Raw genomic sequence first — 26,503 nt, 5'->3', positions numbered from 1 at the left:
AATCAGGGCTTAGAAACAAAAGTGCTTTCCCTATTTGTTAGTTTCCTGTTGTGGCTAGATCTTCTGAAGCTACGTGTTTCCTGTCCAGAGTGCTTGTGTGGCGTAGACTGGGCCACAGCCATTTGTGGGACAGCCATGAGGAGGTGCATCACCAGAGGGCTGCTTGGAGGGTCTTTCTGAAAGCTGATCCGTCATTTAGTTGGGGTGGGAGGGAGGGCAAACATTTTGTAATTGACAACAATCACGGCCACTTCCTCTCATCCAAGGATGCTGCTCCACTTCAGACTCAATGCCCAGAGCTATTGCTGGGAAGAGAGCCTCGAGTGGGACCAATAAAAAAAAAAAAAAAAAGAAATCACAGCTGCCTACACAGTGCATAGTATTATCTCTAAAGTACGACAAAAAAGCTTATGGGGGCAGCGACATGTTCCTTCCTTCTGTGGTGTCAGTAGCTGGGTTACAGAAATTGGGGACATCTATCTAGTAGTTACCTGGTTTTTGACTCTTAAAATCCTTTAAAAATACAAATAGTAAGAGTATTGGGCTTTTGTCTATGTACATACTGACATCAACCTTTGTGTGTGTTTGTTTATTTTGTTTCTCAGGCATAAGAATGCTGGATGGCATTGTGACAGATGCTATTGAGGCCAGTTCAATTGGATTCAATCCTGGACACGTGGATATTTACAGTGCAAGCTGGGGCCCTAATGATGATGGGAAAACTGTGGAGGGGCCTGGCCGGCTAGCCCAGAAGGCTTTTGAATATGGTGTCAAACAGGTAAGATGCTTTACACAGACCCACATGAAATGAAACCTGACCATCTGAATATGAGGAGAAGGAAAGAACACTTAGGTTACATGGAATAACATTGTTGTGGATTTCTTAACAAAGTCCTTTACAATTTTAAATGCACTTAGAGAGCCAAATCATTCTTCAGAGGGATGGGAGTTAAGGCTTAAGAAAGTTTTCCCTATTTGTGGCCAGGCGCGATGGCCAAGTGAGGCAGATCACTTGAGGCCAGGAGTTTGAGACCAGCCTGGCCAATAGAGAGAAACCCCACCTCTACTAAAAACACAAACATTAGCCAGGTGTAACTAGGTTGCACTGTTCTGCAACCTAGTTTAGACAGTGAAACTGTGGTCTCAACTTAGATGCCTATAGTCCCAGCTACTCAGGAGGCTGAGGCACAAGAATTTCTTGAACCCAGAAGGCGGAGGTAGCAGTGAGCTGGGATTGCACCATTGCACTCCAGCCTGGGTGACAGAGTGAGACCCTGCCTCAAAACGAAATATAAATAAATAAAATGAATTTTCCATATTTGGGTCTGAGGTTGAATGGAAATTTATTATTTTTAGCATATTTATTTTAAAAGTACTTCTGGACATTTCTTTCTCCTTACTCATTTTCCTGCTGCTTTCGGGTTTTTACACTAGTAAAAAACTACCCAGACTTCTTCCAAGTGCTCTGGAAATGCTTTTCAAATATAGAAACGTGTTGCCTTCTGCTCTGCACGTGCCTATTGAATACCTGTGCCTTGGTTGGGTTGCTCTATCACTTGGGTTTACTGTATTCTTGCACAGATTCTAAAGCCTTGTGCTCCACAAGATGAAACAAAAGTAGAAACTTTGGAGAGCACAAATTGAAAAATCATAGAAAGGGCGGCTTTGACGAGTTCCATTCAATTGAAGAGTCCCTTTTAATGCAGCTGCAAGGCAGATCTGAATAATTCCTAATTTTGTCATTCTATCAGTCAGCCAGAAGATTGAAGCAGAAACAAAGAGAGGAAGTTCAAAGATTTAAGTGCAGTGACATAAACTAAGAGAAGGGTGGAAAAATATGAGCAAGTGCAAAACGCTAGATTATGAATCTGCATAAGAAAGAAAAGCGTGTGCTCAGCCCTACCCCAGGAGGGCCCAGAGACTGGCAGGGCCAGAGTCCAGTGGTTTCTAATACACAGCCTTGTGAGATTTCCGACATCGAAGCCAAAAGATCTGGAATTGAAAATAGATCCCAAATAGCTGTCTCTCAGAATTTCACACACGTAGTCGTTGGGGATTTTATTGGGATATAACAATGACCCCAACAGATGATAACAGATGATATGCATTCTGGCTTTTCCTTTAGGGAAGACAGGGGAAGGGGTCCATCTTCGTCTGGGCTTCGGGAAATGGGGGGCGTCAGGGAGATAATTGTGACTGTGATGGCTACACAGACAGCATCTACACCATCTCCATCAGCAGTGCCTCCCAGCAAGGCCTATCCCCCTGGTACGCTGAGAAGTGCTCCTCCACACTGGCCACCTCTTACAGCAGCGGGGATTATACCGACCAGAGAATCGTATGTTGCTTTTGTCTAATTCTCTCTGTTTAGTTAGGAGAGCGTGGCATGCATGCGAAATGATTCCCCTAACTGACCTTTGGTACGATTGATTCGCTTAAGCTTGATGTCTCAGTTGGGGAGACTCACACTTACTCATTTGAAAGGCTGGCATCCATCAGAAAGTTTTCTCTCCAGGGATAATAATGACACTTCTGCCAAGATGATCTTCCCCTCTGTCATTTTTAAACCCAGCCTTGAGAAGCCACCAAACCTGTCATTACACACAGCTGAGACTCCAAATGTCTTTTCTTCTTGTCTGATGCCTCCCTGGAAACAGCCTTAAAGGAGATTTCAGGGTTGTACGGGCTTTATCACCCTTGTACTTGCTGATCCTTTAATAGCAGGGATATAGTCTGACTTGCCCTGTAGCAGATGATAAAAATACAGAGTCTACACCAGCTATGTCTCCTAAGAATGGATGACCTGCAGGAAAATAGCAGTTTCAGTGTCCCCTGAGGTGAACTGCTCAGCATCTGGGTAAGCAGCTCGGGGAGGTTGTATGCTCAGAGAGCTCCTCCAGCCCACGCTTGCCTGTGCCTTTGCTTCCATGAGTCAGGTGGCCAAGGGCAATTATTGGATTTCCCTTCGAAGGCATGATGATGGAGGGGCATTTAGGGGCTTTGAGAACAAAGGGAGGCACTTTTAATTTAAAAAATGTAAGGCCCCCAATTTAACTCCTGACACAGAAAGAACCAACTAGCTAAAGTATACAGATCTTATCTTAATGAAATAGCAGGTCATGATCTAATTAGAGGGTGGGTGAACCCTATAATAATGACCTTGGAATGCTTGCAAGATTCCTGTTAATGGCATCTCAACAAAATTGTGAACACGAACATCTTCTTCATACAGGATCACTTCTGCAACCTAGTTTAGACAGTAAAGCTGTGGTCTCAACTTAGTAGCGTGGGCCTGCTTCTCATGCGCATCTCTTCAGCTACTCAAGTAATAGACAGTGGCATTCTACCCAGGGGTTTTTATGGCAGGCACATTTTGTAGGGTTTGAAAGGGGCATATCAGACATCTGCCCCACTTGTCTTCAGAGCCCCTGGCTGTTGTCATTTCCCTGGGTGTCCAGAGCTGCCTTTAGAAAATGGCGTGTTGGGCATTTCAGAATCACCATTTCACAGACTATTCCTTATCTTGGGTACCCTGCACTGAAGCAGAAGAAAGATTTTCTATCTTTGTAAAACTCCCTCCTTAAGAAAGCCAGCCTTAGGAGAGACAGCTGGTGGATTCTATTTGAGACAGTCTCAGTAACATAACCTTTTTCTTACGCAAACCTTTTCCTCAGCATAGTCATCTCTGGGGGCTTGCTTGCGTCAACAGGTAAAAAGGGCAACCTTGCTTCCGCAGCCCTCTGAGGAGCAGAGCCATCATAACTTGAGAAATTCAGCAACTCCAAGCAGGAAGCCAATGGAGGTGATAATAGAACAAATTATTTTTTTACACCTCCCTCCCACACATCGAAATCTCGAGCTAGAACTTCGGTGCTGGAGCCTGGGTGGGTGTCTTGTTAGTAATCCCTTGGCCCAACCAGCAGCGCCGTGGTCCTTAAGGCAGACAGGAAGTCTTTTCAGTTTCTTCCCTTCATCTCAGCAATCTCTTCATTACCCTAAAGTTAGCCAGGGTAATTCCTTACTTGCAAGAAAATTATGTAAAACTACTTTCACAGAGAACATCTCGGGTAAGTCTCAGCATATGAGTCAGAAAATATAAATCACATTTTACAGATGGGGAGCCAAATGACTTGCCCGAGGACAAATCTATTAAGTAGCAGTTAGAGAATTTGAACCCAGAACTAAGTCCAGCACACTTTTCATTTTAAAGACCCACCATTTTCCTCAAAGTGTCAATGTGGACACCAACTCACAGGTATCAAATCTAGTTCAACAGTGAGCGCAGACTACATACTAAGCATTTTTTGTGCAACTAGTTCAAATGGCTAAGACCAGGATGTCTTCATATCCTTGTGCTGAAGAGGCAGCCGAATGTCAATCTGGAGGCAAAAGGGAACTTTGTATGAGACAGAATTTCTAAATATGCCAGACCAAACACAATGGACCTGATGATTAATGGGCCAGCATGATTCACAGTGATTTTGAAACTTTGTTTTTTATAGACAGCATTTCGTTTGGGAATCTCAGAAAAGAAAATATTCATAGTGGGAGTACTTCATCCCCAGAAAAGGCATCTTGCTGCCAGATTTATAGAGAAGTTGCATATAGAGGAGAGTGAACTAAAATATCAGCAGATGGCAAACATCCGCCTGTGGTTTAGAGGAGAAAGTAGGCAATCGAATCAGCTGAGTTTCCCGGTCATAGCAGATGCAGCCTTTGGTACAGTTAACCCCCAAGACAAGCCCACACTCCTCACGTGTTCTCCCTGCCTTTCTCTCCTTCCTGACGTCATCCAGACGAGCGCTGACCTGCACAATGACTGCACGGAGACGCACACGGGCACATCGGCCTCTGCACCTCTGGCTGCTGGCATCTTCGCTCTGGCCCTGGAAGCAAAGTAAGGCCCAGAAAGCTTCTAATCACCTTTACAAAGGCTGATTCTCCTTATTTTTAATAACACTTTTTTTTCTGAATACATGGTTACAGAAGAAATTTTGGAATACTGCAAATAAAGATAAGCTCTTTCCTGCCACTTTGAGGTCACTAACCATAGTTAACATCTCAATGTAGATTTAATACACACACATCTTACGAAATTGGGATCTTAATATAGACATTATTTTGTAATCTGTTTTTAAAACCCATTCTACAATATATTAAACATACTTTCTCCTGTCTAAATCAATATGCTTTGACCTTTAAAAGTCATGCTGTCCCTCAAATCTTCTTCCCACTCAGCTACAACGCCTTTTGTTTATTCTCTTCCAGCAGGATTTTGTTTAGATAGTTTCCAGTGGGCAGTATTAGGAACAAGTTTAAAAAACTCCTTTCTTTGAATATATAAGCCTAGTCCTGGAGCTGATATAACCACATCAGGGAACATGAGATTTAAAGGCAGGATTTTTATATTTTCATAGTGTTCCATTGTATAAACGCAAATTTTGTTAAAGTCATCTAATCATGCTTAAACACCATTGTCAGTAAAATGTCACTAATATTTCCTCAGGATAAACACTCAGAATTGGAATTTCTGGGTCAAAGGGCAAGCATGTTTTAATGATTTTGATATATATATGGACAAGATGCTGCCTTGAACGACTACACCATTTTATATTCCCTCCAGGAATATATGTGTGAAAGTGCCAGTTTCCAAAACCCTTGTCAAAACTACTTTTATTATCTTTTAAAATATTTGCTATGTTGATAGGTGAAAACAGTATCTCATTTTAATATGCTTGTATTTAATTACTAATGAAGCTCAATATTTCATACCCTTCAGCTCTTTGTCTTCTGGGGTTGCTTCTTTATGGCCTTAGTTTTGTTTTATGGCCTTGGTTCACAAAAGCTAGACGCTTTATAAGTTTGACATTTACCTTTTAATTTGTTTCTATGTAATTTTTAATGAAATGTAGTTAATATGTATGTAGTTATGTTTGTCAGTCTGTTTCTTTAAGGCTTCTTCCTTTGCTTTTATGCTCAGAAAAATCTTCACAACTCCAAATTAGATAAACATTTATTTATATGTCTTTTATTATGGTTTCTTTACCATATTTAAATTCTAAATCCCTCTGGAATTTATTTTAGTGTACGATGTTAAAAAAAGATTTAACTTTTTTTTTTCTCATAATTACCCAGTAGTCCAATACTTAACACAGAGGAAAAAAATTGAACTGTCTCACACTGCACATCACAGCTTTTTATGTGTCCTCATTCCTGCTTTCTGACGTGTGGTGACAGTGAATCTTGAAATGTCAAGTCAGGTGCTATGGTTGCATATTAGAAGAAGTGATTAAACTTGTAAATTACTATTATCCTTCCTAATAAGGAGATTATCCTAGAATAAATTACATATTCTCTAGAGAGAGAACAAAGCAGTGTCCTTATGTCATGTTCAGTAGACTCAGTTCGTAATAACAGAAAGGAAAAAGATCTTGGCCTTTGCCATGACTGGAAAAGCCCTGAAGTTCCTGAGCCTTGGTCCAGGAGAGTCCAGTTTATCTCTAGAATCCCTGGGGCTTCCTATGGAGATGGGGTATATTCCTGGGTATCTCAGCTGTGAGATGGCCACAGTGGCTAAGCAAGGAAGTCTAGCAAGGCTCTTACCAAGAGTCCACCTACTTGGAGGGGCTGGCAAGATGTTTGGTAAGGGAAGAAATAAATTCAGTGCTCAATTAGAAATAGATATTGGGCCCTCCAGAAAAGCTATGTTCAGAATCTAAGTTCACTTATAATAAGAAGTAGATGGACAAAAGAATAAAATCTATGAACACAAGCTGAGACTGGCATCAGCAGATCCAAATTAACCGAGAAATAATTGTCCAAGCAGTGAAAATTGCAAGGAACACCTGGCTTCAAGTTCTAGCTCTACCACTAGCTGTGTGGCCTTCGGCAAGTTAATTTACTTGTGGGGTTCAGTCTTTCCATCTATAAAATGAAGGGGTCAAACCAGACCTTTTTTTACAAACTTCTTCTCTTCCTAAGATTCTCAGAGTTGAGACTGAATATGTCAGCCTGTCTAGGTAATCCAACATGAATTGTTGGGGTCAGTGATGAGGGGTCTGGACTGGAAGAAAATAGGGTCCTATGGATTATAGGATCCTGTGCAACAGACTTATTATATTTAAGATTTCAAAACACAGACTACTACCCCAGGGAGCTGTTAAAAGAAAGCAATCTTAAAATTTTATGTCTAGAGCCTTTCTTCTCTATCCAACACCTGTCAGATGCATGTAAATATAACTAGCTGTGCCTAGCCCATCCTTGTATAGTGACCAATATAGTAGAAATATCCATCTGCTGAACAGATGTAATGTCAATTTTATGTAAGAGCTGAAATTGTAAAAGTGCAATCCTTGGTTTCTAAAACCTCAAGCCTTCTTTTTCTGTATAGTAGAAAATGATCCTATACAGAAAATAATCCTTCCCTTTTCTTTTTCTTTTGGAGACAGAGTCTCACTCCGTCACCCAGGCTGGAGTGCAGTGGCACGATCTCGGCTCACTGCAACCTCAACCCCTCGGGTTCAAGAAATTCTTATGCCTCAGCCTCCCGCGTACCTGGGATTACAGGCATGTGCCACCACGCCTGGCTAATTTGATCCTTCTTTTTTCTATATAGGAGAAAATGATCTAGGAATGATCTAGTCTCATTAATCTCAGTCTCTGACGGACAGTCTCTAAAGCAGGTGTTTCATTTCTGTGAAACACTCAGATGGGTTCCAAGGGGTCCATGAATCTCTTTGCAACTAAATGCAGAATTGCTTATAAATGTATGTATGGCATATTTCTGGGGAATGGCTTATAGGTTTCACCAGATTCTCAGTGTTCATGATTTAAGAGATATTAAGAGTCTATGATCTCCCAGGTGCATATCATAAGAATTTAATTCCCTTCATTTTGACTCAATTCATCAGTAAGATAAGTATGACTGATCTATCTTAACATTTATATCTTTACTGCCAAGGTACATAGAGATTATTAAAATTTCTGTTCTCAATTGAACATTTTTCTGAACTCTATTCAATTGTCTATACCAAAGCTGAATGCCAGAATTTCTAGACATGTGACCAAGCTTTATCCCAAGGCACTCAAGAATGAGAAAATCATTTAATCATGTGCCATCCCACAGGAACAACTATGGACACTGAAGAGCCCTTGCCGAAACTTATCAAGAATCATGGCACCCGATATTGATTAGGTTCTCACTATAGACCAGACACAGCTGGCCTCTTTATCTACAATATTAATTATAACCCTTACAACATCCTTATGACATAGAAATTATTAATTTCACCTATAAATGGGAAAAAATAAGGCTTAGAGAGGTTGAGATATACAACCAAGATCCCACAAAGAAATTCAAACTCAAGTCTCTCTGACTGCAAAGGCTGTGCTATCAGCAACCACACCTTGCAGCCTCCCACGGCCCTGTAAGGGAGAGGCAATGTTGAATGGCAGCCTATCATCCCCTCAAATAAAGAAGGGTTCGGAAGATTGAGGCTGATAAATGAACATGCATTTATGAGTTTCTTATAAGTTTTCTGTCACAAGCAGACTACTCAATATGCTGTGTTAAATGTTATATAGCCAGAGTGTTGGGGAATGGGAGGAGAAAAGGAAAGGAGAAGGAATGGTTTCTGGCTGAAATATGCACAAAGAAATACTTTCCTTCCCCAAAGCGATGTTTCTCAAGCACCAGCATACATAGTCATCACCTGGGGAGTTTATTTAACATGCAGGTTCCCAGGTCATTTTGCCAGCAACTATTCAGACCTTGTATCTGCCTAGGAGTTTCTGGTATTCAACCTAGGAATTCCTTTTTTAACAAATCTCCCAGGCACTTTTTAATGCTAGTAATACCTTAACCAAGTTTTGAGAAACAAATGCTATAAAGAGTTGCTTTTACCACTGTGTTTTCCTACAACCTCATCCACCTGTGTTTGTGTAGAAACCCATTAGGGTAGTTAGTAGGTGTATCTTGGAGATAAATATACTAAGAGAAGAAGGAATTCCTTGCATAAATGTTTGTGGCACTATTATTATTATGTAGTGAGTATACCTAAGAAAGCTGTAGAAAATAGCCTCAGCCTTCTGAGGAGAGATCAAAAGAATCAGAATAATTTTTAATAGGTGAGGAAAATTCTGAAGTGAACCATTGAATCCCTTCACACCTTTGGAAATATTAAACAAACAGATAAGCCAAACTTCTGGTCTTATTAAAGCCTGGAGAAAGAGAAATGGACTTTCAATGCTGCATGAAACCTTTAGAAAAAAATCACAACAAAAAATTCTTGACTTAGTGGGTTGTGAAATGTTAGAAAGTCCAAGTTAGAAAAATTTTAAGATCTAGGCTAATTTAGGTATGATTAGAGGCTGAACCAGATAGCTCCTAAGACTTTTCACTCTGGAATTTTGTCTCCAAATTACATTACCTACATCTCTTCTAATTAGAAGCAATGCTTAATTCAGTGTTTAATTCCATACCCTTATTTTCTGTAAACATATCTTTGATTAGCAACTCAATGCAGTGTTTAAAAATTTAATTATCATGGATGTCATTGAGCACAAATTAACAAAGGAAGGCTGTCAGGAATGAGTTGCACTGTTGTTAGCAGCTCCTTTTCATTTATGAAATACAAGCACACGAATGAACAATAACTGTTGGAAAAATACACCGGGGCTTGTCGTGGGGTGGGGGGAGGGGGGAGGGATAGCATTAGGAGATATACCTAATGTAAATGACGAGTTAATGGGTACAGCACACCAACATGGCACATGTGTACATATGTAACAAAACTGCACGTTGTGCACATGTACCCTAGAACTTAAAGTATAATAATAATAAAAAAAGAAAAATAGGTTTTTCTAATTGAATGACAATGAAGCTCCTTAACATTTTGCAGAGACTAGACAAAGGAAAATTTTAAAACAAAATAACCTGCAACTACATATAAAATAAATGCTCTACTACAGAAACGTAGGACACACGTGCTATACGTGACAATCATGATTATCAGCACCTTGCCTTAAGCCTCCTCAGTATACGTCCTCCTTCCTGCCTCCACACATGCACCTGAACACACTGATGATCCAAACGGAAAACTGGTGTGTTGCCCATTGACTGCCTTGATAAGAGGCTTTCACCTAAAATTCCTTTTAAAAGACTGGAAGGAAGCAAGTATTTCAATAAAATGCCCTATTCTATTTACAAGTGTACCAGGTGATTATGAGGCAAGCATTCTGGGACTCACTGAGGATCCCTAAACTGGTGTCCTTCCAAGGCCTCTGTCAGTCACTCTCTGGGGTAAAGTGGTATGTTTGTCGGGAGCTCAGCTCACGTGAGCTGAGCTGTCAGGTGTGGAGTAGCCTATTAATTCAACAAGCCAAAAATGAAAGCATTGAGCCTTTAGTCACTTACTGCTATGACATAAGCAAGAGTCTGAAACCGGAGAAAACACTTACTTGCCCTGTTCCTGGCATACTGGTTGAGTGGCTCAGCACAGACTTCAGGGTCATCTCACTGCTGAAAGAGCCCCGAACAAAAGGCTCTGGCAATTTTGTGGACTCTGAGGTGTGAGGCGGGGAGGGAACAAGAGAGTACGGGAGTGGAGAAGCACCAGGCACTGAGTCTGAGTGAGGAAAGTGTCTAGATGTTTCCCCTCCTCTCTCCACGAGGAGGCCTGACCGAGGGACCTAGGAAGGAAGGCTCTCACCAGCTAGGAATGTCAATATGGAAAGAACATGAAGGGCCAGGGGGCCTGCAGCTTTCATGGACACTCCTCTCAGAGGCTGCGAGCCAAAAGCTGTGCTCTGTGTCTGCATGGGGAGGGCAGCTTCCCCGTGTGTCATGCCAGGTAAGACCTTTGAAATCGCCTATGGTCAGGCCTGAAAAATCACACACGGTTTTTAACTAGGAGCCAGACACTTCAGTGTTTAGGAATGTCCACTGCCTCTTTCTTGTCACAGGGGATTACTGAGCCAGTACATGATGGGCTCTGGGGAGAAGGCAGCAAAGTGAGCCAGACTCCCCTGATGATTGTTCTCCAATCGAGTGCTGAGACAGGAACCTTGAGGAGTAAAAACTGGGGCATCTACTTATTACATAATGCTTGATTGGCTTCAGGGAACAATACAGGTCTCAAAGTCAAGGAAAAGTTTGAGAATCTGACTGATGACTAGGAGCAATATGTTTTAAAATTATATTTGGGGCTAGTTAGCACTTAGGCATGTTCAGTCTCTGAACCAACCATATCTGCTGAGCATATACCCTGTGCCCAGCATTCTTCTGGGTGCTACACATCAGAGAACAAGATAGATAACGATCTCACCACTTCTCATGGTTAAATTAGAACCAGGGAGAGAGACATTAACAAAACACAATACAAATATATTTCCCGCATGTTAGAAGCCTATAAGTGCAATGGAAGGAGAACATGCACATATAGCAGAATAAGAGAGCTGGGGAGCATGTGGGAGAGTGGAAATTTTAAATAGGTTGATCAAGGAAGGCCTCATCACAGTATAATAGATCCAACAATCCCTTATACCTCTGATTCATCTTTATAGTGTTGCTAAATTAATCTTACTAAGACTTATGATTTTACTATTTCCATACTCAAAAATTCTCACTGATTCCCACTGCCCAAAGGATAAAGTATAAGCTCCCTTTCTGGCATGCCAGGTTCTCATCTCTCTGGCTCAGTACTCCTCACTGCCTCTCCGCTGCCCCAGCAAACCAGGCTGTCATCTGGCCACACCTGTACTGTCCCACTTTGGTGCTTTTGCTCCAGTGGTCTTCTTCTCTATCTCCACTTCTTAACACTCTACCCCCTGTCAAAGTCCAGCTCAAATATTTCTCCCCCACAAAGTTTTCCTAGATCTTTCTATTCCATGGAAATTCTTTCTACTCTAAACTCCCACAATGCATTAAGCTATGAATATAGCACTCACCAGATAGAATTATAAAAAGCCTTAATTCTTTTTACTGGATTGTAAAGTTCTAAAAGACAAGAACCACATCCTTGAATATCCCCACAGTATTAGCATAGTGCCTTGCAAGAGTGAGCTCAAATAGCTAAGAGTTTCTTGACGCTTTTGATAAAGAAAAAGGCAATACATGTTTACAGCAGGTAGCCAGTCTGTGTCTTTAACATCTCACTCTTCCTAAGAAGGAAGTCAAGGCCTTGTCTGTGGGTTCATAATGCTGAAAGTGCTAAGGCTTTTAATGGACAGCATGAGACTGGAGGGCATAAAGAAAGTGTTACCATTTAAAATGTTTGCTCAGTTAAATAGAAGTAATTAGAAATTAAGGACAAAGTTTTATACTTCTATATTGCTGAGGACTGAATTTTACTCATAGTAAAAGCTTATATGCTCTGGAGAGAAGTCATAACTTACATGTTACAGGGAGAAGTTTTCAGGTCTGTATTCTGAACTCTGAATGAAAAGCTATATGAACAGTAATAGACACTAGAATAATATAACTACAATAGCAAAAGGCACTTCATAATCCCTGAATGGAGATGCTTATTGTTAGCACTTGCTTTTGCAAGGAAACTTCATTTTTCTCTGAAAGACACTTTGGGTCACTTCCCCTCCAGCCCAAATCTCACCTGGCGAGATATGCAGCACCTGGTTGTCTGGACCTCTGAGTATGACCCGCTGGCCAATAACCCTGGATGGAAAAAGAATGGAGCAGGCTTGATGGTGAATAGTCGATTTGGATTTGGCTTGCTAAATGCCAAAGCTCTGGTGGATTTAGCTGATCCCAGGACCTGGAGGAGTGTGCCTGAGAAGAAAGAGTGTGTTGTAAAGGACAATGACTTTGAGCCCAGGTAAGTATCTCCTGAAATTTTAAACACATGTGTGCCCATAGCATAATTTCATTACTGTGTTTGCCATTCTGCCTGATTTTTTTGTACCTACCCTTCTGAAGTAGATGGAGGTGGAGTTTTCTAGTGTTCTCTGTGGGTCTCCATGGGGATTCACTGAGAGACCAAAGCTCTAGAAACCATGTTAACACATTTGCATGTTCTTCTTGTAGTCCACCTACCACATAGCACCCAGTCTGAGATGCATGACTGTTTTATTGTCAATTAAACTGTGATCCACCACCCATCAGTTTTAAGATTCATTCTAAATTCAATGTTTAACTATTTTTTTAAAATGTATCTTAGGGTTGATGAAATGCAGTACTTGCCAACCAGTTTTACCCAAAATCTGCTTGCAAAATAGCCTTGCTTCATGCCACAGTGCTGTGTGATTCATGGCTTTTCTTCCATGAAGGATTCTTTATCATACACTTACATAGACTCCCTCTAGCACACCACATCTTGTCACAGAAGAAATTTCTACTATGAGTGTTTTGTAATTTCCATCAAAGCAATCAAAATAATACTGAAGACCCACTCACACAAAATATCCAAGGATGGGAGGCTTGGGGCATGCCTGCAGAAGGCCTTCTAGATAAAATCATTTTTTTCTTAAGAGGGGCTTTTTGATGGGTCTACAATAAATCTGCCTGAATTTGACTCCACAGCAAATAGCATTGTATTTAAGTATTAGTGCCCCTTACCATTTTCTTATGCATTAAAATTCATGTATACATAATTCTGAATTAGGTTCTACACATCACAGGGAGTGACAAAAACTTAGTTGAGTATCTAGTCAAGATTGATGCATGCAGATATGCATAAAATGCAAGGAAGTTTGGATATACTTTATTCAGTGCTGATTCTTTAATGTATTTAGAGCCCTGAAAGCTAATGGAGAAGTTATCATTGAAATTCCAACAAGAGCTTGTGAAGGACAAGAAAATGCTATCAAGTCCCTGGAGCATGTACAATTTGAAGCAACAATTGAATATTCCCGAAGAGGAGACCTTCATGTCACACTTACTTCTGCTGCTGGTAAATTAAAAGAAAAATGTTCTAAGCCATTTACATTTTTAAGTGTAAGTTGAATGATTCAAATAACTGATTGCTTTTGTTTATTCATAGAACAAAGTCTCCTAATAGATATTTTCAGGTCTTCAAAAATATGCTTATTTTTTCCTTTTTCTTGGTGTTGGATCTCCCTCTGCCCTGCCCATTTCCACTGATCCTTTGATAAGCAGAGAATGAGGCCCATTCAAATAATGCTAATGAATACACTTTTCTGAAGTCATGCATTTTCAAACTGTTTACTTTTCCATTTTACTGACCTGTCACTTTTCTCTTAGATAACAAATTAGTGAAAGTTACTCTGATAATTAACCAAACTCACAGATATATCCGAAACATACAAGGAGTCCATTGAAAACTGGGAATTCAGATCGATTAGAGGAGATTGAGAAGATTAACAAATTTACCATAGTAACATGAATAAGGCCATTTTATATGATGTATGAACATTTGCTTTTTCCTGTGAGGGCACTAATTCAGATAAGATAGTGGATGGGAAAGAGCTCGTGAACCATAAGCCATAATCTAACCAGGAGGAGCAGTCCCAATACTCCTTTATGTTTTAGCAGGACTCAACTGACTAAATTTGGTTTCTGTGGGTGATATGTGAGGAAAGATGAGCTATCTCTATGATCTTCCTCCTGAATATTAATTCCTAGAGGTTTGGAATAGGCTCTGTTAATTTTGAAGTTATGCTTTCTAGATGTATTGGAATTAACCGGAAATATTGGTGGAATGCTTTTTAATTGACAGACCTGCAGTTATTTAACCCTTCCACATAGAACTATTATTAATTGATCTAGAAAGGGCTGGGACTTAAAAATTTACAGGTAATCCTGTCTTTTAATATAAGAAATTGTTAAATTAATATATCTTTAAGAAAGTAATACATTAATTAAATAATTATGATTATTAATGATTGGATAAGAAATTAAATAATAATTTTTATGTCTAAATCATTATGGAGTCAGGCACCTACTAAATTTTCAAGATTTCCTCTCACACTTCAGAAATGATAGTTTCATTAAAATATTTTTAGATTTTTGACTCTCTAATTCAATTTGTAAATGTAGTTCGCCGAGTTTTCTTTATTTAAATAAACCTTAGTCAACATATTCATTCATTCATTCATTATTTTTTCCACAATATTTATTGAGGAAAATAATATTATTCACTACTATATATGCCAGGCAATGTGCTAAGCACTATAGATAAAAACATCATATTTTTTCCTTGTGAGTGTCTCTATCCTGGTCTTATACTAAAAGAGAAAATTAGGAGAACTCATCTTTTTCAGCTTTTATTTTCAGTTATCAGATGCTAGAGTGTATCCTACTATCCGAGCTATTAGGACATTCATTAACTTGTATTTGTTTCATAGGAACTAGCACTGTGCTGTTGGCTGAAAGAGAACGGGATACATCTCCTAATGGCTTTAAGAATTGGGACTTCATGTCTGTTCACACATGGGGAGAGAACCCTATAGGTACTTGGACTTTGCGAATTACAGACATGGTAAGTGTGAATGAGAGGATGAAAAAACACAAGCTTACTTTTAAACATTTTGAAGCACTTTTAAGGTTGATTTCATCATTAATTAGGGCCCTAAAGAATTGTTACCCCTTCTTAGTAGAAATAACGGAAAAGTAGAGTATTTCAAGCCCTGACCGCTTGGTTATATAGATAATATTCAAAAAGGAAGATTAGGCATCAGCCATACTATAAGAGGGGAAAAAACACTTATATAAACAATGTGACAGACTGTGGGACAAAGCCAGGTGTTCCCATGTCTGCATGCAGCCAGCCATCTGACCTATTCAGCCAACAAAATCAATCATATTCACAAAGACACTTAAATGCTCAGACCAACTTTGGTGTGACATTCTGCCAGAGTCACATCTTAAAGGCATGCTTACAATTATTCTGCAGTAGCTATTTAGATGTAGCTTAATGTTTGGAGAGATGTCTTATTTAATATGACTTTTTTAAACAGTTTTAGTCATGAAACAAACTGAAAGCATTTCTCATTTCTTTTTCATTCTGTTTACTAACATTCTTTGACATCCTTCTGTAATTTTAACACACAGTCACAAAAACGAAAGGACAGAGCAAAAGTTAGAAAAAAGCCAAATATAGCTTAATTATTTATTTTTGCATCATTTCTCCAACATTCTCTGTAGGTGAGAATATAAATGAATAATGTTTTGGTTCTGAGTTCTTCTGAGACGAAAGTGAAATAAATATCAGCAGTGTAGAATTATACGCCTAAATAACTTTTTTTTTTTTTTTTTTTGAGATGGAGTCTTGCTCTGTCACCCAGGCTGGAGTTGCAGTGGCACAATCTCGGCTCACTGCAACCTCTGCCTCCTGGGTTCAAGTGATTCTCCTGCCTCAGCCTCCCGACTAGCTGGAATTACAGGCACCCACCACCAAGCCTGGCTAATTTTTGTATTTTTTAGTAGAGATGGGGTTTCACCATGTTGGTCAGGCTGGTCTCGAGCTCCTCACCTCAGGTAATTTACCCACCTCGGCCTCCCAAAGTGGTGGGATTACAGGTGTAAGCCACCGCACCTGGCCTGGATAACTTTTTGAAAATAAATTATTTAAAGTTCTTGGAGATGTCAATTAAATTAATACAGATTCTATAGTCATTTGTTACTTTTTTTTTCTCTGAGGATAGCTTTCTCCTAAACACTGCTAAAATTGTGATTTAGAAATGGAAGTTGTAAAATGTCCTGCTCTCATAGAGCAAAACAAATGTTCTTAGCATATGGGCCTGTTCTTGAACTTGGCCTCTATTCTTCAACTCAATTTCACCATCAGGAAACTAAGAAAATCTATTTACTGAGGTGGGATTTATTTCATGTCAAGTCTGCAAAATCTGACCTTATACTTCTAAATTTTTAAAGATATTTTAGATTTTAACACATTATTTATAATTGTTGAGCCTTGAAAATTATGACTAGTCCCCCAAATATACAACTTTTTGTAACTGAATTTATAGACCTCTTTTATTTATTTAATTTATTTTTTGTCATTGAACTTTATAGACCTCTTTTATTTAGTTTCTTATTATACTTTAAGTTCTGGAGTACATGTACAGGATGTGCAGGTCTGTTACATAGGTATACACATGCCATGGTGGTTTGCTGCACGCATCAACCCATCATCTACATTAGATATTTCTCCTAATGCTATCCCTCCCCTTGCCCCCCACCCCCTGACAGGCCCCGGTGTGTGATGTTCCCCTCCCCTTGTCCATGTGTTCTCATTGTTCAGCTCCCACTTATGAGTGAGAACATGCAGTGTTTAGTTTTCTGTTCCTGTGTTGGTTTGCTGAGAATGATGGTTTCCAGGTTTATCCATGTCCCTGCAGAGGACATGAACTCACTCTTTTTTATGGCTGCATAGTATTCCACGGGGCATATGTGCCACACAATTTTTAAGGGCTTGTTAATGCTAGAGGCTGTTTATAATACTCCATAGAGGCTGACTTTTTCCCCAGTGGAATGTTTCTATAAGTTGATAATTGGGAAATATATTTATAGAAGGTACAGTCGGCTTTTCAAGAACACATCAAATATGGAAAAGAAGATTTACATAGAGATTTCTGATTTTTAAATTAAATGTTTGATTATGAAGCAATCAGTTTTTAAATTGTTGAACCTACAAATTGTCAATTTTTATAGCAAGAGGGGATCCAATGGTTTCTTTCACATGAAATGCACAGAATCTTAAAATGAGATTTTAACAATGAAATCCTTTTCAGCTATTTTGAATAAGTTTGTTTTATATTATCTAAAACATATACTAAATATAGGTATGCTTATTTGTTAGTCTGGAAGAATTCAAAATGAAGGAAGAATTGTGAACTGGAAGCTGATTTTGCATGGGACCTCTTCTCAGCCAGAGCATATGAAGCAGCCTCGTGTGTACACGTCCTACAACACCGTTCAGAATGACAGAAGAGGGGTGGAGAAGATGGTGGATCCAGGGGAGGTCTGTGTGGCTCTGTTCTTGGCATGCTCTCTTTTGAACTGGGGTAGACAATGTAGTCAGTGAAGCTGTACCCAACTTCCAAGCAGGAAATAAGTCAAACATGGATGGGGAGAATAAGAAGTGATAGTGGTAAACTATTTTTTTCCATAGGATAAAACTGTATTTTTTTATTCAATATTTTATCCAGAACTTAGAAATCACAATCAATGAATTCAAAAGTATTAAATTTCCTAACATGAATTTTCTCTACTTATGACAGATAACAAATGGAAAAAAAAAGTTGTCTTTATGCACAATCACATATATCTAACATTTGTACTGTACTTTGTTTTTAAGCATTTTCCACATTGTCTCATTAACCTATAATCCCTATAACCTAGGAAGGATAGACATTCGTGTATCCATTTTGCAGAAAGAAAAACAAGGCTCAAATGGCCAAATCATGTAGGCTTCTTTTTATTAATTCATTAACTGACACTTCTTGGCAACACCAATGATAGCGATAGATCACACTTTTCTCAAAAAATTTCAGAGGACAGCTAAAATAAGTCATTCACATTCCTGGGTTTCAGCCTGCTATGGCTCCTGGCTTCCTTCTGTCAGATGGTGGGAAAAGCCCACATTTTCTTTATCTCGGTATCCCAGCATCTAGCTCAGTGCCTCAGGTGTAATAGGTAGGTTTTCAGAATTTTCAGAACGCCCTGCTCTGAATAGGTCCAGCTCTGAGCTGGGTATTTTGGAAGATACAGAAGCAAAGTACGTATTCAAGAAACTTATACATGAACTGTGAAGGCCTCAGCTTGAATTCTAGTTCCATTTATATTCTTCAAAGCAGCTTCCCTCCAGGACCTGAGTCCTGAGTACTTTTCTTCATAGTCTGGGAAGCAGGTTAACCTTGTGAGTGTTGGAATATTGAAACACTTCCACAGCAGTTGGCCAAGGGTGGCTTCTCCGAGCTCTCCAGCTCCCTCCTCCCCAGCCTAGTACCTCAGTCTCTCCCCTGACCACTTCTTACAACTCAGTGGCTAAAAGGGTAGTTCTGAAAGCAAGTGCCTCCAGGAAGGCACCCCCATGCTACCACAACCAGTGGGTGCCTTCTATATGACTTGTTAGATATTTTGATATCCTCTGCTTCCCAAAATGGGTTCCATGACAGCAGGCTGACAAGTGAAGAAAACCACCATGTACTGAGTACTTACCTGTACTGTCTCATCCAGTCTTCAAAACCACCACAAATGGAGGTACTCTTATTCCACCTGACAGGTGAAGTTGAGGGAGATTAAAATGGTTGCTAAAGGTACCCCAGAGGGTAGGCAAATGAGGGTTGAAGCCCAAGTCCATGTGGCTCCCAGTCTTGAACTCTCTCCCCTCCCCTCATTGCCTCTCAAGCGGCAGGCAGCGTTCCTGTGCCAGGGTTGTACCTAGCTTGCCTGGCCATAAATAATGAACCTTCTTCCCTTTGTGGATGGCATTCTATGTTTTAGGAGCAGCCCACACAAGAGAACCCTAAGGAGGATACCCTGGTGTCCAAAAGCCCCAGCAGCAGCAGCGTAGGAGGCCGGAGGGATGAGTTGGAGGAGGGAGCCCCTTCCGAGGCCATGCTGAGACTCCTGCAAAGTGCTTTCAGTAAAAACTCATCGCCAAAGCAATCACCAAAGAAGTCCCCAAGTGCAAAGCCCAACATCCCTTATGAAAACTTCTACGAAGCCCTGGAAAAGCTGAACAAACCTTCCCAGCTTAAAGACTCTGAAGACAGTCTGTATAATGACTATGTTGATGTTTTTTATAACACTAAACCTTACAAGCACAGAGACGACCGGCTGCTTCAAGCTCTGGTGGACATTCTGAATGAGGAAAATTAAAATAAGTGTGTGGTCCCAAGTTGGAAATATTCATGCTTCTTCCTTACCCTGCGATTTTGCCTGTGTCTAAAGTGGTTGTTTTGTCATGAATTCTTATGCTTATAATATCCTTTGTGGTACCTTTTCTTTTTCTCCCTAAACTATACATGTGAAGGGGATGAGCTCAAGCAGGAAGTTCAACTTCCAGAATTGATCATAGGTATTTCAAAACACATCTTTCCTCTCGGCACAAGTGAAGTGTTTTGTTCTTTCTGGAGTCACAGTTGACAAAAAGCTCTTACACTACATTAGAACATGCATTAGAGCCCATTTCAATTCTCAAAAGAAAAGGGAAAACCTGGGATATCAATTAATTTGAAAACATAATCTGCAAAGAATGAGAAGGAGACAGAAACTGTTTCTGTAGCTTGTTCCCTGTCTTGTCCATGTGGTTCTTCAAATTTTGATGCCAAGAAAGTATTTGGTAGGTCTAATGAAGGAGTTCACTGTAAGACTCATTCCCTAGATCTTTCTATTCCAAAGTGCCACTCATTCCTGTAGTCAAAATCTGGTCATGTTGGTCAAAAGCTGGATTATTTAGATCTAGAAACAGACCTTGAAATCTGAATGCTCTGGTTTGAGCAATTTTCGAACATTCTTTGCCTGGTGCACCGTGTCTGTGGTGCCAGAGGCGTCCGTGGATCCAGAGGTGGTTATGACTCGTGCTGCATGCCTGGTCTTTCCTGTGTTTCTCCTTCTTCTGAAAGTTTTCTATGCCTGTCTCCTTTCTCAGCCACAAAATAAATGTTGGGAGAAATGATTTATACCACTTTCCCAGAAAAAATAAAACTTACATTTGGGACTTGGCAAATTCCTAGTCACAATTTTTTTTAGCAGTAACAGGAAACCACTCATCACATGGAGACCTAATGTAATAATAGAAAAATACTCATAATAGGGAGAAACCATGAGAAGTTTTGTTTTTGTTTTTTTCCAACTGTGTTCATTAGAACAGAGTGTTCTAGGTCTTTGAAACTGAATGTTTATTGCTTGATACTAAAAGATCTTCTCCAATCCTATCACTGATAGTGTCCAAATTCTCACCAAATTGCTCCTAAGCTTCAAATCAGAAGCAGAAACTGGCAGGCCATGGACCTTAATTGTCCCTCAGGTAGATTTTGTTTGGTATGCAGAATGTTTTTAAAATATGAGTGGTTATTGAAAATATGATGTTTCACATAAAACCTCATTCTCAGACCCATCTTTGCTCATGGCAACAGTTAGCTGGAGCTGAGTAGCAGCTGCCTGATTAGATGAGCTCTCAGTCCCCATGGCACCCTGCTCCATGCTACCTAGAGCAGGCACTTGATTCCTTGCTGGGAAGTATCCAATAGGCATTTGATTTTGCCCACTCCTACACTAAGCGAATGTGTACAAAGTGTAAATGCATTAGGAAAAAACAAACTACCCGCATCTTCTGTTAGGCAGGATCTGTACAATAATAATTATGAGTTTGCTTATGTAATCTCACCTCACCTGGATGCTCACTAATACTAATTCATTTATTACTAACCTTCTAGCTTCCTTCTCTCAATATGCTTACAAAGTTTCCAGTCACCTACAATGCTGGCTTTCTCCCACTGAGTTTGCTGTTTGCAATTCTTCCATGAAGTTTGAACTTCATAAGGCAATTCATGGCATTGAACTGGTTCACAAAAAGAATACTAGAATCTGTCATTTGCTTTGGCTTGAAGTATGGTTGGTAACACAAACTTTCACCTGCTCTTCTACCATCTGAATTTGTGTAGAACGAGGGTGTTTGCAGAGCAATGCCTGTAATGCTTACAGAATGTTCTCCTAAAAGACTTGCAGAATCACTCTGTCCTTGGAAGTTTCATATATTGTTTGATATAAAGTGTTAGATAGAATTTCCAATATTGGAGCATATCAAAAAGTATTAAAACTAAAAAGGACCAGAGAATTCTTAGATTGGCCTGTAGAGGCCAATAAATGAAAGAGTTAGAATGAAAACTCATTACTTTTCCATTCCCAATCTAGTGCTAGATGTATAAATCTTTCTTTTGATTCTTCCTAACAAAATATTTTCTGGGTTAATACCCCAACCAACTCATTGGGTCGTAGCCAAAGGTTCACTCTCAAGAAGCTTTAATATTTAAATAAAATCATATTGAATGTTTCCAACCTGGAGTATAATATTCAGATATAAAACAGTTTTGTCAGTCTTTCTTAGTGCCTGTGTGGATTTTTGTGAAAATGTAAAAGAGGAAACTTATATACTATTTCCCTTGAAATTTTAAACTATATTTTCTTTACAGGTATTTATAATATACCAATGCTTTTATCAAACAGAATTTTAAAGAGCATAATAAATTATATTAAAGAACCAAAAGTTTTCCTGAGAATAAGAAAGTTTCATCCAATAAAATATTTTTGAAAGGCATGTTCCTCTGTCAATGAAAAAAAGTACATGTATGTGTTGTGATATTAAAAGTGACATTTGTCTAATAGCCTAATACAACGTGTAGCTGAGTTTAACATGTGTGGTCTTGGTATTCTTAAGGGAACTTCCACATTATACATTTGATGTATTGACCAGAATATGTAAAATATGCTTATAAATCAGAAAAATAAATTGTTTCTCACTAAGTCAAAAGAAAAAAAGCTTATGTTTCCACCACAAACAAGATCTCCCTCTTTTATTGTGTTTCCCAAATGGACTATACAAAAGAAAAGCTGAAAATTTACATTAAGGAGTTAATTCCTTTTTAGGAAATTGGGCTTTCTTGGAGTCAATTTAAGAATCTACCTGAATAAGGTATGTTTTATTTTCCTCTCTAGCCCATCCTTCACTTTCTTGACAACATGCAAAGCTGTATGACTGAGCCTTAACTGAAATGTTGAGAAATGAACAAACTGTCTAAACTAAACTAAACAGACTTACTACATGTAAGAGAAATGATTCCCAACAGTTCACCAAATAGGACTTAGTTTACAGGCTAGAGTAAAGCAGCTAAGTGTGAAATCCTTCCCAGAGTTTCTCTCATTAGAACCCTCAAAGTCCCAACTTTTTTTTTTTTTTTTTTTTTTTTGCTACAGAGTCTCACTCTTTTGCCCAGACTACAGTGCAATGGCATGATCATGGCTCACTGCAGCCTCCACATCCCAGGCTCAAACGATCCTCCCACCTCAGCCTCCCTCATAACTGGGACTACAGGTGTGCAATGCCACACCCAGCTAATTTTTGTGTTTTTTGTAGAGACAGGTTTCGTCATGTTGCCCAGGCTGGTCTCAAACTTTTGGGCTCAGGTTATCCACCTGCCTCAGCCTCCCAAAGTGCTGGGATTACAGGCATCAGCTACTGTGCCAGGCCCCAATTCCCAACTTTGATTTCCGAACTTCAGGTCCACTTCTCTCTCTTGCTTCAAACTTCCATTCCTGGAATTTTGACCCACCATCTCAGAATCTGACTTTTCTCCCCAGAATCCATTCATTTCTCCTAAGTCATAATCATTCAGTAAAACTAGAATGATCTTTCAGAAATTCCAGAAGGACTTCTTTCCATCAGGATTAGTTGAAGATATATCTCTATTTTCATTTCATTGATTAATCGATTAATTGATTGATTGTACATATTTAAGGTGTACAATGTGATATTGTGATATATAAATACATAGTGAAAGGATGATTACCGTCAAGCAAATTAACATATCCATTCTCTCAGTTACCTTTTTTCTTTTGTGGTGAAAGCACCTAAATGCTAAGAAAACTCTTTAAGCAAATTTCCAGTATGTAATACATTTTTATTAACTATAGTCCTCATGCTGTACATCACATCTCTAGACTTTTATCCTACATAACTACAACATTATACTATTTGACCTATATCTCCCCATTTCCCCCCACCTCTCCCACCCCACTGCAACCACCATTCTACTCTATGTTTCTATCTATTTGACTTTTTAAAAATTCCACATATAAGTGGCATTATGCAGCATTTTTCTTTCTGTATCTGGCTTATTTCTCTTAGCATAATATACTCTAAGTTCATTCATTTATTGCAAGTGGCAAGAGCTCCTTTTAAAGGCTGAATTTCATATGTGTGTGTGTATATATATATGTATATATATATACAGAAATAGTTTGTGTGTGTGTTTGTGTTGCATATAAAACAATTTCCATAGATGGTCTCTACTTTCTTTTGAATGTCCATCTGATAACTATTGGATTAACCATGTACGTGCTGTGAGTACAAACACAAATACATGCACGTGTACAAAGGACACAGATTAATTCTTAAATACAAGTTTAAACTCATGAGGAGGAAGAGAAATGCTTTCCAACTGCCTTGTAATTTGCAAAGCTATAGCATTCATATAAATGATTGTTTGAATTATCCACTCTGTTCCCTCTGCCCCTGTGGACAGAGTATACTTTCTTGGACCACTGATGTTGACCATGCAATCTACTTTGGCCAATGGAATATTAATGAATGTGATGCAAGCAGAGGCCTCAAATGTGCTTGCACAGTTCGGCTTCACCCTTGCTTTTCAGTGACCTAGCGCTGTGAGGAGAGTGTGCCCCGGGAGCTACTGCCCCTTAAGCCTGGTTTCCAGAACAGATGTATATGAACCAGATGTAAATCAAAACCACATTCTGGAACCAAGCCCAGCCAACTCATAGCACGAAGCAGAGCCATCTTGAGGAGAACAGTCTAACTAAGCCTGTATGTTGTTGCTATATGTACATATTTTATAAGCATTACTCTATCATTAATATACCAGTAAAAGGAGGTGACTGAAGTCATTATGTGCCCATCATTCTCATGGCATGTGCCAGGGAGGCAGAGACCACTTTCCTGGTTTCTATACTGGTTCTGTCTACCATGCGTGCCACTTTCAGTCAATTTGCCTGGAATGCCATAAAGCACTTTCTCTCTCCTCCACATCCATATGCACCCCATCTCTATACACCCCCATATTGAGAGTATCTTCATTAAATATATGTCTGAACAGGGACCCCCAATCTTGAAAGGAATTCTTGTTCTTAGAAGAGGATAGAGGAAAACATCCTCGAATTTCTTCCTGCAGGGTTGTCATGATTGATCCCTTCATTTCCCGTATCCCTGTCCCTAGTAGCCCCAGTGACAGGTGATTTATAAATCTCGATGATGTCTCAGTGAGAGGAGAGTAGCCTTCGGCCTTAGTTCTGTCTTACATACTTTACAACACTTCTTGCATCATCATTTCTCCTATTCCACGCACCACCAGGGCTCAGCTCAAAACTCATTCTTGGGGAGGGTCCAGTGCTCCCCACATATCATGCATAATTTTCAGTTCATAGTCACATTCATAGAAAAGAGTATCATTTGAGCATTCCGTTGGAGGGTGTCTAATGCCAGTCTGTTTGGGATAAGAAAATGCTTATTGAATAGTATAAATTTTGAGCCCAAAATATTAAGAGAGATTTGTAATAATAAAGAAATTTATGGGCTGTTTCAAATTTTCTTGCCAGAGAGAATTAGAAGGAAGAAAGCCCACCTATGAGGTCCTATCCATCCCATCAGGTGTCTCAGAGGTGGATCAAACCCATCTTGTTTATCTGAGCATCTAGGCCCTTGGCTCTGGTCATTCTTTACTAGCATTTAATAAGCTTTTGTGACATGAATGAATGGCCGTGAACTTGCTGATGTTATTTTTACTTACAGAAACCAAAAAGCCACAAGCCTTAGGTTTTCTCAATCAGTTGTTCTAAATGATACTATTCCAATCATTAAAGGGCCAAAAATGTCTGAAAATGTATTAACAACTTAAAGGCTAGAGGTGTGGACTCTTGAGTCAGCCACAAATGAATCTGAATCCAGGCTCTACCACCTTCTAACTATGTGCCATTGAGCGGGTTACCTCACCTTTCTGGGCCTTATTTACTCATCTACAACAATGAAGTCTACCTCTTATGCATTTGCTGTTAGGATTAAATAAGATAATGCAGAGAAGTAATTTAGTTTTTTTTGGTTTTGTTTTGTTTTGTTTTTGTTTTTGTTTTTGAGATGGAGTTTTGCTCTGTTGCCCAGGCTGGAGTGCAGTGGTATGATCTCAGCTCACTGCAACCTGTGTTTCCTGGGTTCAACTGATTCTCCTGTCTTAGCCTCCTGAGTAGCTGGGATCACAGGTGCCCACCTCCATGCCCAGCTAATTTTTGTATTTTCAGTTGAGACGGTGTTTTGCCATGTTGGCCAGGCTGGTCTCAAACTCCTGGCCTCAAGTGATCTGCTCGCCTCGGCCTTGCAAAGTACTGGGATTATAGGTGTGAGCCACCGTGCCTGGCAAAGTATGGTTTCTGTAGAAAGTAAATATTCAGTAAATGTTAGTTTTCATTATTTGTGAGATTGTTGTTTTTATTGTGGTGTCATGAAAACAAAACAGACTTTAGAACCAAACAGATTTGAATTTGTAGCTCTTATCTGCAAATCCAATAAAGGAGAAAATGTAAGAATCGATGAAGAAGATGAAAATACTGTTAAATATCTCTGGCTAAGATTATGTGGCCTCGTGAATTGTCATTCCAATGTGAACCTTCCTTTCCTAATGCCACATTGGAAATGGGTTAATCATCACCAGTGTAGACTGAACTGCAACGAGGAGTCCTTGAAGTGACAGTTGAGGCTCAAAAGGCAGTTCCCCAGGACTAAGGAAAGCCAGAGGCAAC

The 26,503-nt window shown here is 39.5% G+C and overlaps 2 protein-coding genes across 5 annotated transcripts in view; one reads left to right on the top strand and one right to left on the bottom strand.

Annotated features, from left to right (window-relative positions):
- The window catches only part of PCSK1 (proprotein convertase subtilisin/kexin type 1), a 43,574-nt gene extending 21,115 nt beyond the window's left edge, over nt 1-22,459 (top strand). Inside the window, exons 8-15 of one of the 2 annotated variants that reach the window (XM_054555100.2) lie at nt 606-778; nt 2,126-2,338; nt 4,797-4,897; nt 12,597-12,830; nt 13,747-13,904; nt 15,319-15,452; nt 17,775-17,936; nt 19,421-22,459. In XM_054555100.2, coding sequence (XP_054411075.2) covers nt 606-778; nt 2,126-2,338; nt 4,797-4,897; nt 12,597-12,830; nt 13,747-13,904; nt 15,319-15,452; nt 17,775-17,936; nt 19,421-19,798 — 1,553 coding nt within the window. In that variant the 3' untranslated portion in view covers nt 19,799-22,459. 2 annotated transcript variants of the gene reach the window in all.
- CAST (calpastatin) overlaps nt 1-26,503 on the bottom strand; it is a 799,019-nt gene that overhangs the window by 352,310 nt on the left and 420,206 nt on the right. The gene's annotated exons all lie outside the window — the stretch shown is intronic.

The sequence above is a fragment of the Pongo abelii genome, chromosome 4, assembly GCF_028885655.2.
Source record: "Pongo abelii isolate AG06213 chromosome 4, NHGRI_mPonAbe1-v2.0_pri, whole genome shotgun sequence".
Classification (NCBI taxonomy): domain Eukaryota; kingdom Metazoa; phylum Chordata; class Mammalia; order Primates; family Hominidae; genus Pongo; species Pongo abelii.
The sequence above is the reverse complement of the archived record's forward strand: the minus strand, read 5'-3'. Positions and strand labels throughout refer to the sequence as shown.